This window comes from Cebus imitator, unplaced genomic scaffold (genome assembly GCF_001604975.1).
Source record: "Cebus imitator isolate Cc_AM_T3 unplaced genomic scaffold, Cebus_imitator-1.0 Scaffold71, whole genome shotgun sequence".
Taxonomy (NCBI): Eukaryota; Metazoa; Chordata; class Mammalia; order Primates; family Cebidae; genus Cebus; species Cebus imitator.
The window spans coordinates 557,543-572,246 of NW_016107386.1; the positions used below are offsets into that span (position 1 = coordinate 557,543).

General features: G+C 52.7%; 1 protein-coding gene across 1 annotated transcript; it reads left to right on the forward strand.

The window, feature by feature from the left end:
• Nucleotides 1-9,716: 9,716 nt before the first annotated feature.
• CALHM1 (calcium homeostasis modulator 1) lies at nt 9,717-13,530 on the forward strand. Its single transcript, XM_017531143.2, has 2 exons — nt 9,717-10,361; nt 13,048-13,530. The coding sequence occupies exons 1-2, from the start codon at nt 9,810-9,812 to the stop codon at nt 13,528-13,530; spliced, it is 1,035 nt and encodes a 344-aa protein (XP_017386632.1). The 5' UTR covers nt 9,717-9,809.
• Nucleotides 13,531-14,704: the final 1,174 nt, after the last annotated feature.

Here is a 14,704-nt window from a genome sequence, read left to right on the forward strand (position 1 = left end):
GAAAGTAGCCAGGCATGGTGGCGCACACCTGTAATCCAGCTACTCGGGAGGCTGCGGCAGAAGAACCGCTTGAACCCGGGAGGCAGCAATTGCAGTGAGCCAAGATCGCACCATGGCACTCCAGCCTGGACAACAAGAGCGAAACTCTATCTCAAAAAATAATAATAAAAAAGAAGAAAATGAAGGAGTTCTCTGTTTGGGGCTCAGCTCTGCCCAGCTCTTTGCAGCCACATGAAATGATTTCCCTGCTTGTGCTAACTGGCTCTGATGGGGGAGGCTGAGGCATGTGGGATGGGGAGAGGTCCCTGAGGGTCTAGAGGAGGCTGGTCGGAGGTGACCTGGTGGCAGCTGCCATGGCAGTGAGCTTTGAACAGGCATTTCGCCCCCAGCTCGTCCCACAGATCTGTGCCACCGCAGAAGTGTCCTGTCTTGTGTCTTCTCACGGAACCATACAGGTGAGCGCTGTCTCCCTTTTGTGCTTGAATTCTTGCCTCCCTACACATTTATCATGGTCCAGGGTTCACTTCCTTTCTTCCTTTGCTTGTTCCTGTATTCCTTCATTCACACTTATTAACTGAGCATCCATTATGTTCTAGGCACATTGTGCTAAGCTAGGCATATGGTAGTGAATAAAACAGATGAGGACTTTTAGCCTTTATGATCCAATGGGAGCCCCTAGCTGTTAAATCAGCCGCCTACCTCAGAAAGTAATTACGATTGTATTCAGTGCTGGAAGGGGAAGAACAACCAGGGGGCTCTGAGAGCCCTTATCTGCAGGACTGATTTCAGCAGAAGGTTCAGGAAGGCCTCTCTAAAGAAGAAACTGTAGGGGAGGAAAAAACTTCCCCTTCATCCAAAGAAAGTTCACTGAAAAATCACTGACAAAAGGCAGAGATCAACAGGAGAAAAGCATATACATTTATTTTGATGCCAGAGTCTTCATCTTCAGGATGAAGACCCAAATATACAAAGGAAATGGTCCATTTTTACACTTGGGGTCAGCAGACTATGGAAACAACCACGCAGAAATACAACTGGACAAAAAAGATCTGAGTTGATGCTACAGACTGTGGGAACCAGCAAGGTTTCCGTTTAGGTTCTCCTGGGCCTCTCTGGGCAGCACTCCTTTCTCCCATGGGATGGGGGAAGGGGCTTTTGTGACCTGCAGTCTAACAAGGTAGGTCAAATAATTTCTTTATGGCCAGTTTTTACACTGAAAGATTGGGGGTAAGAATTAGAAAAAAAAAATTTTTTTTGAGACAGAGTCTCACTCTGCCACTCAGGCTGGAGTGCAATGGCATGATCTCGGCTCACTACAACTTCCACCTCCCAGGTTCAAGCAAATCTCCTGCCTCAGCCTCCCAGGCAGCTGGGATTACAGGAGCCTACCACCATGCCCGGCTAATTTTTGTATTTTTTAGGAGAGATGGGGTTTCGGGCTGGTCTTGAACTCCTGACCTCAAGTGATCCGCCCTCCTTGGCCTCCCAAAGTACTGGGATTACAGGCATGAGCCACTACCTGCTGGGCCTAGAGTAATATTTTTAGATTTTGTGGCTGGCTTCAGGGAGAAAGGGGTTCTGGCTTCTATGACCCACCCTGGGGAAGAGGGATTCTAGTGTCTATGGCTAGCCTTGGGGGAGAATGAGGGGCCAGAGACAGGGGTGCAGGTGAAGGTTAGAAAGAGTCTTTTGCTTCTGAGACCTTCATTTCAGGGTACTGTTTCTGTGAGCCCCTACACAATCATTACACTGAGACCTTAAGGATTCACAGGAATTTCTCCAGTGAGAACAGGGGGAGAAGTATTGCGGGAATGTGCAGAACCTGTGCAAAGGTTCTTGTCCTTTGAGCTGGAAGAGGCTTGTCCTGTTTGAGAAACTGAAAGCAAACTGGTCAACTGGGGAGAAGGCATGGGGAGGAGAGTGGCCCAGGCACCAGCTCTCACAGGGTCACGCAGACCTGGTTAAGGATTTTGGACTTAAACCATTGGAAGGAATTAAGTAGTAATTGAGTCAGATGTTCGCTTTTAAAAGATTCTCCTGGCCACAGCCTGGGAGTGTCTTGATAGGGGCCCGTGTGAACTGCCGAAGGCAGGCAAGAACTGACGGGGCTTGGATTAGGGTGGAGAGGGAGAGAATCGATAGAGTATTTCAGAGGTAGAATGAACTCTGGGTGTCTTGCTTAAAATCTCACACATAAACATTATATTAGGCTTGGCTGGGAACATAAAAATAAAATACAGTAGGATGGGCGCGGTGGCTCACACCTATAATTCTAGCTTTTTGGGAGGCTGAGATGGGCAGATCACCTGAGGTCAGGAGTTTGAGACCTGGGCAACACGGTGAAACACTGTCTCTACTAAAACTATAAAAATTAGCCGGGGGTGGTGGTGCACACCTATAGTCCCTGCTACTTGGGAGGCTGAGGCAGGAGAATGGCTTGAACTTGGGAGGTGGAGGTTGCAGCGAGCCTAGATCGTGCCACTGCACTCCCGCCTGAACAAGAGATCGAAACTCTGTCTCTAAATAAAAATAAATAAATAAATTACAGTAAAAATAAAAAGAAAGTGTCAGCGGCTTAACATAATAAAGATGTGTTTCTCACTCAAGCAAAACCTAATATAGTTAAACAGGGAAGGAAGGTTGAAGAGGAGGGCTCTGACTCACACAGTCACTTGGGGACCCAGCTGACACCACCATCTTGTGATGCCACCATCAAGACGCATGATATGGCTGGCGCAGTGGCTCACACCTATAACCCCAGCACTTTAGGAGGCGGAGGCAAGGGAGGATCCTTTGAGGCCAGGAATTGAGGCCAGCCTGGGCAACATAGCATGACCCTATCTCTACAAATTTACAAAAAAAAAAAAAAAACAACCCTATCTGGGCATGGCGATGCACACCTGTAGTCCTAGCTACTTTGGAGGCTGAGACTTAATGATCTTTTGAGCCCAGGTGTTCAAGGTTATAGTAAGCTGATTGTGCCACTGCATTCTAGTCTAGGAGAAAGAGGGAGAACCTGTCTCTAAATAAACAACTAAAAATAAAAAAGACCCATGGTATTCCCCAGAAGCCGGTCCTGAGAAAAGGAAATGAGTGCATATAGCTTATAAGAAGTTGCTTCCGGGGAACCCTGCGAGGAACAGAAGTGATGCTGGAGAGGGAAGAAAGCCAGCCAGGGGTAGAGCCACCAGCCAGTTACCACGTGGGCAACTAGAGCCCGATCCCGCTGGGTAGCTGGGAAGAGCACGACACCAGCAACCAGTCCCCAGGAAGGAGGAGGTGGCATGTCTTCACCAATCTCTGACTGTCACCAGCTGGGGCACTAGCTGGGCACCTCCAGGTTGCCTTGGGCCAAATGTGAACCCAGTGCCAGGAAAAAAAGCCCTCATGCAGGGTCTGGGCTGTTTTCAGTGAGCAGCCTTTACAAGATAGTGGCGAAAGGCCGGGTGAGGTGGCTCAAGCCTGTAATCCCAGCACTTTGGCAGGCCTAGGCGGGTGGATCACTTGAAGTCAAGAGTTCAAGACAACCTGGCCAACATGGTGAAAGCCCATCTCTACTAAACATACAAAAATTAACCAGGCGTGATGGCAGGCATCTATAGTCCCAGCTACTCAGCGGGCTGAGACAAGAGATCGCTGGAACCCGGGAAACTGAGGTTGCAGTGAGCTAGATTATACCACTAAACTCCAGCCTGGGCAATAGTGGTGAGGGCTGAGGGGAGTAGGGGGCGCACAGAGGTGTCTGTTACACCTGGCATCCAGGGCTGCCCTCAGGGAAGATTAGGAAGATGGTAAAGGGTGAGGATAGAGTTCTGTACCAGAACTCAGGCACAGGGCCCCAAGCTCCCTGGCACAGAGGCTGAGAATTATAAGGGAACACATGAATAACTTGGTGAGCACTAGCATTTTGCCACAGCGTACACCCTCATAGGGTTCGGCCAATGAAGGAAAGAGCAGCACTTTACCTTTCTCAGGTAGAGACTTCACAGCTCTGATAACCCAGCCTGCCAGCACCCCAAGATGCCTTGGCAGCCACATTTGCTGTTGGCTCCTGCCTCCTCCACCGCCCCAGTCTCTGGATGCTCCAACAGCTGCTGGTTGAGGGCAGCGCCCATTGCAGCACCCACACTCACACTCTCCTATGCAAATTGGGCATTTTCCTAAAAGCACGGCACCCGCTCTCCTCAGGAGCCTCCTTTGCATGCTGCTTTCCATGACACCCCCAACTCCTCCAAGCCAGAGGGGACTCACCAGCTGTGCCCTCTGGGTACCTGGACTACAGCCCCAAGGCCAGGAAGCAGGAGGCAAGTGTACATCCCACAGTGGTGACCATGGCTGAGTTTGCCACCACGCTCCAAAATGTGTGTGCTATTTTGCTTTTTATTTATTTAGTCATGACCTGGGAGTTATAGGGGAGAGATGGAGAAGACACTAAGTACTGATAAAGGGACCACCGAAGACCCCTACTGAAGTTCAGTAGAACCATGGGCCCCCAAGAGTGCACCGCCTAATGTCCAGAACCTGTGAATATGTTACCTCCCATGGCAAAAGGGGCTTTGCAGATGTGATTAAGTTATGGATTTTGAGATGAGGAAACATCCTGGATTAGTCAGATGGGCCCCACACGTCCTTATAAGGGAGAGGTAGAGCCGGCCGCAGTGGCTCATGGCTGTAATCCTAGCCCTTTGGGAGGCTGGGGTGGGAGGATCACCCAAGGTCAGGTGTCCCAGACCAGCCTGGCCAACATGATGAAACCCTGTCTCTACCAAAAATCAATAATTAACTGGGCATGGTGGCACACGCCTGAAATCCCAGCTACTTGGGAGGCTGAGGCAGGAGAATCACTTGAACCCAGTGAGCGGAGATCATACCACTGCACTCCAACCTGGGCAACAGAGTGACTGCATCTCCAAAAAACAGAGAGAGATGTAGGAGAGAGAGAGTCAGAGAAGGAGCTGTGACGAGGGAAGCAGACGTTGGAGGAATGCGATGTTACAAGCCAGGGAATGTGGGTGTCCTCTACACAGTAGAGAAGACAAGGAAATGGATTATCTTCTAGAGCTTCCAGAAGGAACAGCCAGCCCACCATTTGATGTTAGCTGGCCAAGGTCCGTTATAGACCTCTGACCTCAGAACTACAAAAGAATAAATAATTCGTGTTGCTTTAAGCCACTGTATTTGTGGACATTTGCCACAAATACAGTAGAAATTAGCCATACCCAGCTAATTTTTTTCTTTCTTCTTCTTTTTTTTTTTTTTTTTTTTTTTTTTTTTTTTTTTTTTTTTTTTTTTTTTTTTTTTTGTATTTTTAGTAGGGACAGGGTTTCACCATGTTGGTCAAGCTGGTCTCAAACTCATGACCTCAAATGATCCGCCCACCTCAGCCTCTTGAAGTGCTGGAATTACAGGCATGAACCACCACACCTGGCTGGCTTCTTGCTAAGAGAAAAACTTGACCATTGAGTGGAAGAAGCAAGGAGCAAGTGGGTAGGGCCCGGATGTGGCTTTGGATGGGCAGTGAGGTAGGATGATGTTCCAGGAGAGCATCAGCATGGAAGAAGCGCAGTGAGGAACGACAATGTTCCAGGAGAGCATCAGCACGGGGGAAGGGCAGTGTCCGAAAGCCCAAGGGTGTCCCTGTGTCCAACAGCTTGGGCCACAGTAATGAAACATACCACAGACAACAAACATTTATTTCTCACAGTTCAGAAGGCTGGAAGTCTGAGATGAGGGTACCCAAGGCTGGGTTCTGCCTTCTCACTGTGTCCTCAAGGTGCAGAGGTCCAGGGTCCAGGGTCTCTTCTGTAAGGGCGCCAATCCCATTCACAAGGGCTCCACCCTCATGGACTAATTATCTCCCAAATGCCCCACCTCCTAATGCCATCGCGTTGGGGCTAGGACTTCAACAGATGAATTTGGGAGGGGGCACGAACATTCAGTCCATAGCTCCCCAGGCAAACTTGCGTGGCTTCTGCGCCACTGACAGTGAGGCTTGGGGGCACCTGTCCCAGCCCCTCCATCCTTCAGAAGCAGAGCTTCCTAACATTCCTCACATCCGTCACGGAGACGATGGCATTGATGTACAACACTGGGCCACAGAGAGGGAATCAGGAGACGTCCACAGGAGCCTGGTGGAAAAAAAATTACAATTTATTTATCTTATATAATTATGATAAGAAAAAATGAAATATAAAGTATTAGGAAAGATTTGTGTAAAACATCCAAATGAAACCTCCTAAACTCAAAATGAGAAATGAGCTTGATTTGGTGAGCACAACTTTTTAATATCAGATTTTTTTTTTTTTGCTTGAAATGACCACAAGCAATTCCTATTCAAGGCTCTTTATTTTATTTCTTTATTTATATTTTTGAGACCGAGTCTCACTCTTTCACCCAGGCTGGAGTGTGGTGGATAGCACCGCTCCCATCTCCAGGATCTGAGGTCTGTGGGCAGCATCAAGGTCTGCCTTGCGGTGGGACCGCTTGGGTTTCAGAGCAGGGTCCCTGTTGTTTCCTGACAGGTGATCTGAAGCATAGCTGGGTGGTAACACGGAGCTGTTCAGGGACTTTGTTTCCAACCGGGGTGCATCTAATCTTGTCTTCCTGAGGATGATGACCACTTGGGGCTCCTTGACGTCCTGAGGCCGTATGCAATGAATGATTTCATCAGCAGCATACCCACTGAGCACAGCCGTGCTGCCTCTGTGCACCAGCAGTGGATGGCGCCATTGCACTCCAGCCTGGGTGAGCTGATTCACTGCAACCTCCACCTCCCGGGTTCAAGTGATTCTCCTGCCTCAGCCTCTTGAGTAGCTGGGATTACAGGCACCCAATGCCACGCCTGGCTAATTTTTGTATTTTTAATAGAGACAGGGTTTGGCCATGTTGGCCAGGCTGGTCTCAAACTCCTGACCTCAGGTGATCCACCTGCCTCAGTCTCCCAAAGTGCTCGGATTACAGGTGTGAGCAACCGCACCCAGCCATTTTTGTATTTTTAGTAAAGACAGGGTTTTACCATGTTGGCCAGGGTGGTCTGGAACTCCTGATCTCAAGTGATCCGCCCATCTCAGCGTCCCAAAGTGCTAGGATTACAGGCATGAGCCACTGTACATAGCTCATGAAGGCTCTTTAATGATGATTTCTTCAAATGTTGGATAAACAACACCTACAAAAAGACAGCCCAAGTAGGTGATAGTTTTGGTTTGTTTGTTTGTTTTTGTTTTTTGAGACAAAGAAAAAATACAAAAACTAGCTGGGCATTGTGGTGCATACCTATAGTCCCAGCTGCTCGGGAGCCTGAACTGGCAGGATGGCTTAATTCTGGGAGGCAGAGGTTGCAGTGAGCTGAGTTGATGCCACTGCACAGCACGCTGGGTGACAGAGTGAGACCCTGTCCCAAAGAAAAGAATTAACCCTCAATATTTACTCTCAATGACAACTGTAACTTTTTTTTTTTTTTCAGGTGTGGTGACAGGGTCTTTCTTTGTTGCCCAGGCTGGTCTTAAACTCCTGGGCTCAAGCGATCCTCCCTCCTCAGCCTCCCAAAGTGTTGGGATTACAGGTGTGACCCCAGCCTGTAACCAAAATTCTTATGATAATGAGAATAATTGATTGAGAATCTAATCAAACTGTCTTATATTGAGTATTTATTTTTATTTTTATTATGATCATTATTTAGAGACAGGGTCTTGCTCTGTCAGCCAGGCTGGAATGCAGTGTTGTGATCATGGCTCACTGCAGCCTCAAACTCCTGGTTTCAAGTGATCCTCCCACCTTGGCCTCTGAAAACCACTGGGATTACAGATGTGAGCCACTGGGCCCGGCCTCAAGTAATTTTAAAATAACACTGCACTTAGAATTACCAGAATGTGTATATGTGGTTAGAGCAGGCAGCATGGGTGCCCCTAGAAAGGCATGTTATCTACAAACAGGGAGCCTTGTGCAATATACAAGACATTTCCAGGTGGCCCCCTGAAACCATCCCTCCTGGTTTCCTGGACCACCCCAGGCCCACCCCAACTCTAGCATCGGCTCACACCTGCTGTCGGCCATGCATGCAAACACTGTGGGAGATGTGCAGGGTAAGTCACCTCCGTACTGGACCTCCCTCATCCTGCCACCCACCTATGGCATTCCCTGGGGAGTCTCTGCAAGATCTTCCAAAAGCTACCAGCCTGGGGGCTCCAATCGCCCCAGGCCCAGCCTGACAGCAAGGGGAGCAATATCCTTCCCCACTTTATCTTATTGGCGACAATCCAGCATCTCCACCCAGACCAACAGAAAAGGAGCCTGATTCATCCAGAAGAGAAAGGTCAAAAAACATTTCTTGACCCCTCCTCCACCCCCCACACCCACCCCTGTGAGAGGGCTAGCCTGGGTTCCAGTCCCACCCCTCTACCTACAAGCTGGGTAACTCTCCCTTGATGACCTCTCCGAGCCGCAGTCCCCACCTCTGTAAAACGGGGACGGTAGTATCTGTCTCATGGGATTGTACGAAGGTTATGCAGGCAATGCATGTAAGTGGCTGGCACAGGGCTCCACCCAGGGCAAGCCTGAGTCAATGCTGGTTCTGGTCTGTGATGCAGAGACCCTCAGACACAAAGACCACTAACACAGTCACACACACAAAGATACATAGACACAGAGGCCCAAAGCCACAGTGAGCTCATGTGTGGGCACACACGTGGGAGGCACAGATCTGTCGGCCCCATGGAGATGCCCTAGCCCAGTCCCAGACCCCACCCCTTTACCCAGACAGGAGCCATCCAGCTGCAGCTGGATCTGACCTGCCCTTGGGAGAGCCTTGGGCATCAGAGGGAGCACGTTCGGCTCCTCCTCTTTGATGTGTCTGTGGAGGACGGCTGGCCAGGTTCCTGCAGGCACTCTGGGGGCCCAGACTCCAGGTATGAAACCCCATCATCCCACCCCTTTAATTCATTTCACCCCCTTGCTGTCAGTGTGCAGACGCCTTTATTTTTTGACTGGGGGAGTAGAGGTGGAGCTAGGAAAGGGTTGCCATCCACAGCCCACAAACACACAGGCACACCCACAGAGGCACACAGAGGCTGACACAAGGACACCTGCAGCACTCACAGGTCGCAGCTCCCACCCAGGAAACCCGTCCAATCCAAGACCTCTGCCTGCAAATCCAGGATGTTCCATTCCCTGCCATGTCCACATTAGCACCATCCCCCCCACCACCACTGCCATCCCCTCTGTGACCAGTAGCCCCACGACCACCAGTAGCCACTGCCACCACAGCACACCACCATGGGTGAACTGATGGAGGAGCCCTCGGGGATTCTGATACAGCATGGAGGAGACCCCCAGTGGGAAGGGCAGAAGGAGGGCGACGAGCTTCCTAGGAGCCCAGAGGACAAGGTCCAGGAGCTCAGGCCTCTGCAGCAGCCGTGGACTCCAAACTCTAGCCCTGCTGGAGAGCGTTTTCCCTGCCTGTGTCTGAGCCTGCCCTCTCCCGCCTCTCCCTCCCTCCCACACCCACGGAAAGCTGGTCCCTAGCAGGAGCTAGTGCTGGAGGTGGAGGCGGCTGCAGAGAGAGAAGCCTAGGAGGGAGGGGCACAGCCCTGGCTGAACCCACAGGATTGGCCAATCTGCACCCTCTCGGCCAGCACCTCACTAAAGATTCCTCAAAGCGACAGTGACCTTAGCCTCTGCTCTGAGCTCTGCTGGTCCCAGCCAGGAGAGCCCGAGTCATGAGGTGGGCACCCAGTGGGCAGGGTGGGCCGCAGGGGCCTTCTTGGAGGCAGTGGTGAGTTGGGAAGGGGCGGCTGGGCCCCGCAGGGGGCACGATGGACAAGTTCCGGATGATCTTCCAGTTCCTGCAGTCCAACCAGGAGTCCTTCATGAACGGCATCTGTGGCATCATGGCCCTGGCCAGCGCCCAGATGTACTCAGCCTTCGACTTCAACTGCCCCTGCCTGCCAGGCTACAACGCGGCTTACAGCATGGGGATCCTGCTGGCACCACCCCTGGTGCTCTTCTTGCTGGGCCTGGTCATGAACAACAACGTGTCCATGCTGGCGGAAGAGTGGAAGCGGCCACCGGGCCACCGGGCGAAGGATCCCGCCGTGTTGCGCTACATGTTCTGCTCCATGGCCCAGCGTGCCCTCATCGCACCCGTCGTCTGGGTGGCCGTCACACTACTCGACGGCAAATGCTTCCTCTGTGCCTTCTGCACTGCCGTGCCTGTGACCGCACTGGGCAATGGCAGCCTGGTGCCTGGCCTGCCTGCCCCTGAGCTCGCCCGCCTGCTGGCCCGGGTGCCCTGCCCTGAGATCTACGATGGTGACTGGCTGCTGGCCCGAGAGGTGGCTGTGCGCTACCTGCGCTGCATCTCCCAGGTGAGGGGCCACATGGCCTCAGGCTGGGTCTCCCTGGCAGATCAAGGTCCCTCTAGGAGGACCCTAGGTCCCTACCTCTCAAAATGGGGCCTCTGCTCAAGTGGAGCTCTGAGGGGTGGGGGGCATCTTCCCAACTGAGGCTGAAGGCAGAGCCACGCATCTGCCCTCAGCCCAGGGCCATCTGGAGAACATGCTTCGGCTCCCTCCATCCAGAGGCTTCTGGTGAGTGGGCCTGACCCCTGTCCTGAGGTCTCCAGAGTGGACCCACATCCCATCCGGATCTCTGAGCTTGGAAACTGGAGGAATTTGCATCCTTTCTCTCTTCCAGGCCTCGGCAGTGGTGAGGCTAGTGGGTGGCTAGGCCATTTGGGTACATTTCCCTGGCAAATGCCCCCATCTGGTGCTTCCCTGGTGGGGACTGGGAGCTGAGGACGGGGGTGTCCTGGAAGGGGGCACATGGGTGAGAGAGATGCCTTGTTGGGATGTGACAGAAAGGCAGGTTGGAAGGCCCACTGACAGGGCAGCCAGAGGGAGAGTCCTCCCAGCCCTGCTCCCACTGCCCCTCGGTGCTCACCGGTCCAAGCCTCTTGGGCCTTTCCACCACCATCAGTGCTGTGCGGGGAGGACCGCCCAGGCAGCCTGCCCTCGCAGCTGGCAGACCAGGTGCTGTCAGGGAGAGGAGCTAGAGCCAGCCTACCTTGCAAGGGCTGGAGAAACGTGCACACTCTGCCCTGGCAAGTCCAGGCACCCCTGGCTTCCCGCTCTAGCAGGGGCGTCTCTCCTGGGAGGCCGCCATCACCACCCAGATAGCCCTGGTGAATGTCACACTCTGAACATTCAGACTGAACTCTGCTTCCCTCTCCTCCCAACCTGTGCCTCCTCTCCTGTGGACACTCATCCCGTCAACCCCGGCCTCAGGGCTTGACCAACTGTCCCTCCACCTGACCTTTAAGCTGCCACTTCATAAGCTGAGTGGACCCTGGAGGCCTATACATGTTTCTTTTGGCCTTCAGGGACTAAATTCTAGATTCAACTTTAGAATTTGTTGGCATCTTATACAAACCAGAATGGGCCGGGGAAGGTGTGGCTCATGTCTGTAATCCCAGCACTTTGGGAAGCCAAAGCAGGAAGATCGCTGGAGCCCAGGACTTCAAGACCAGCCTGGGGAACATAGTGAGACCCTGTCTCCAAAAAAAAAAATTAGCCGGGCTTGGTGGCACATGCCTGTAGTCCCACCTACTCAGGAAGCTGAAGTGGGAGGATTGCTTGAGCCTGGGAGGTTGAGGCTGCAGTGAGCTGTAATTACACCACTGCAGCCTGGGTAACAGAGCAAGACCTGCCTCAAAAAAAAAAAAAGTAAATAATAAAAATCGGAATTTTTCACATAAAAATCAGATTTCCAAGCTGGAAATCCAGAAGATCCAGTCCCGCCGGGCCCACGTGTACTCCTGGAGCAGCCTGGGGTGCCCATGGCCTGTGCACACGCTCAGCAGCTCCCCACCCCGTCTGCTCTGTCATGACCTGCCCGGCCCCATGCTTAGCATCTGAGTTTTCCTTCAGCCCCAGTCTTGATCTGCCCAAATATACCTCTGTGTGGCTGGGGCCTAACCCTGAAGCGGGGGCCAGGGGAGCATCCTGCCCGTGCCCTGCAGTGAGCTGACAGAGCAGGGCTAGAACCAGGTGCAGGGTGCTCTTCCGCAGTTCTTGAGTTCTTGCCTGATTCACCTCCATGACCCCTGAAGGCCCAGCTCAGAATCGACACAAAGGAGGCGCTCACTTGGCACTGGTGACAATACCAGGAGTCAAAGAAGAGGTTCAGGACTCAGAGGAAAAAGGGCCACTATGGCCTGGCGAGATCAAGGAAGGCTTCCTGAAAGAAGAGACACAGTAAGTAGATAAGTGAGTGCCTACTGGCTCAACCGTAATGGTTAATAGTCACTGAACACTGGGTGCCAGGCACAGTGCTAAGCTTATCACATTCAGTCCGCACAGCAACAATGAGATAGTTGCTACCACCAGCTGCATTTTATAGGTGTGGAAACTGAGGCACAGAGAACTTGAGTGCTTTGCTCCTGAGCAACTAGTAATTAGTGGAGACAGCATTCAAACCCAAGCAGCCCAAATCCAGGGTCTGCCACTTAACTCCTGTGCCCGGGGTGCTCCATGTGAGCTTTCCATGAGGTGCACCTGTTTCCATTATTTCAATTTCTATGCCCATTTTACAGATGAGGAAATAAAGGCCAAGCGGCAAGCTCACTTGCCCAATTTAGGCTCTTTGCCCCAGAGGCGCTGGCATAGAGAGTGCTTTGGGAGTCAGGCCGGGTGCGGTGGCTGATGCCTATAATCCCAGAACTTTGGGAGGCCGAGGTGGGTGGATCACCTGAGGTCGGGAGTTCAAGACCAGCCTGATCAACACGGAGAAACCCCATCTCTACTAATAATACAAAATTAGTCGGGCGTGGTGGTGCATGCCTATAATCCCAGCTACTCAGGAGGCTTAGCAAAAGAATCACTTGAACCCGGGAGGCGGAGGTTGCGGTGAGCCAAGATGTGCCTTTGCACTCCAGACTGGGCAACAAGAGCAAAACTCCGTCTCAAACAAAAAAGAAAGAGAGTGCTTTGGGAGTCTGAACAGGCTCTGAGGCCCGAGGCCAGTGCCCAGCGACTTTCTGTTGTCTCCCCACAGGCATTGGGCTGGTCCTTCGTGCTGCTGACCACACTGCTGGCATTCGTGGTGCGCTCCGTGCGGCCCTGCTTCACACAGGCCGCCTTCCTCAAGAGCAAGTACTGGTCCCATTACATTGACATCGAGCGAAAGCTCTTCGATGAGACATGTACGGAGCATGCCAAGGCCTTCGCCAAGGTCTGTATCCAGCAGTTCTTCGAGGCCATGAACCATGACCTGGAGCTGGGTCACGCCCACGGGGCACTGGCCACAGCCCCTGCTTCCAAGGCTGCCCCCATTCCCCCCGACGGTGGGGAGGAGGAAAGGGAGAAGCTGCGTGGCATCACGGATCAAGGCACCATGAATAGGCTGCTCACAAGCTGGCACAAATGCAAACCGCCACTGCGGCTGGGCCGGGAGGAGACGCTGATGGGCAACGGCTGGGCTGGGGGCGGGCCCCGGCCTCTGCGCAAGGAGGTGGCCACCTACTTCAGCAAAGTGTGAGGCACGGCCAGCTGAAGAGGCAGGAATGGGGGTCTGAGCCCACGGCCCTTCTGATCCCCAAACCAGGTGGAAAAATGAAGGCTTTCAGTGCTGGGCACTAGCCCACACTCCCTGGCACACGCCTGCCCATAGCAGGCAGGATATCTGGAACTGGAAGGGGATCTCACACCCTCAGCTATGACACTGCCCTGGATGGCCCTGGGGCAGTGGGTCCATAAGCAGTATTAGTCTAAAGGGGTCAGAACTGTCATGGCGGACACAGGGACCGATGGCTCCACTCTGCCCAGCCCTTCCCAGGCTGATGTTCACTGTCTCCTCCCAGGTTCGACAGACATCCCTGCCCCAGGGTCCACTTTCATCTGTGGCTTTTTAGGACCTCTCTTCCTTTCTGCTCAGGGCCTGGGGAGTGGGAAGCATCCAGGCATCTCATGAAGCGGGAGCCCTCTGATTTGGGCAAGCGTGTCCTAGGTGAGACTGAGTGGTCTGGGGCAGGCCTATAGGGACATGACACACAGCCCACTTGGCGTGACAAACCTGGGGTGACAGGCGATGAGATGCGATGTCAGAAGCTAGGTTCACATGGGAGAGGCCAGATTGTGTGTGGTCACCACAGGGTCACATGACAATTGTCCGGGTGGACTGTCTGTTTAGCACCAAGCACAAAAGTCCTCCCATAGAGGGGTCATTGAAGACTACCCTAATACTCCCTTCACATCCAGGTCTCAGGAGGAAATCAGACCACCCCTAAGGCTTGAGAAGTTAGACACAGAAGCTAAAGTCTCTCCATTTTTCTCAAAGACCCCACCACTTGGGGAGGGAGTTCTAAGAGGCTAAGAGGAGCTCCAAGGCGCTAGCCCAAGCGGGATGAGGGTGGAGGAGAGCAGCATAAACGGGAAGCAGCTGATTCCAGAGTGGGACAGAATTGGGTCAAATGCTGTCTCTACCACTCACAAACTCTGTCCCTGGGCCAGCTGCATCACTGCCTGTGCCTTAGTTTCATCTATACAATGGGGGTGAGGGCCTTCCCATCATGGCATTGCTATGTATAAAAGCACATGGCGCCGGGCGCGGTGGCTCAAGCCTGTAATCCCAGCACTTTGGGAGGCCGAGGCGGGTGGATCACGAGGTCAAGAGATCGAGACCATCCTGGTCAACATGGTGAAACCCCGTCTCT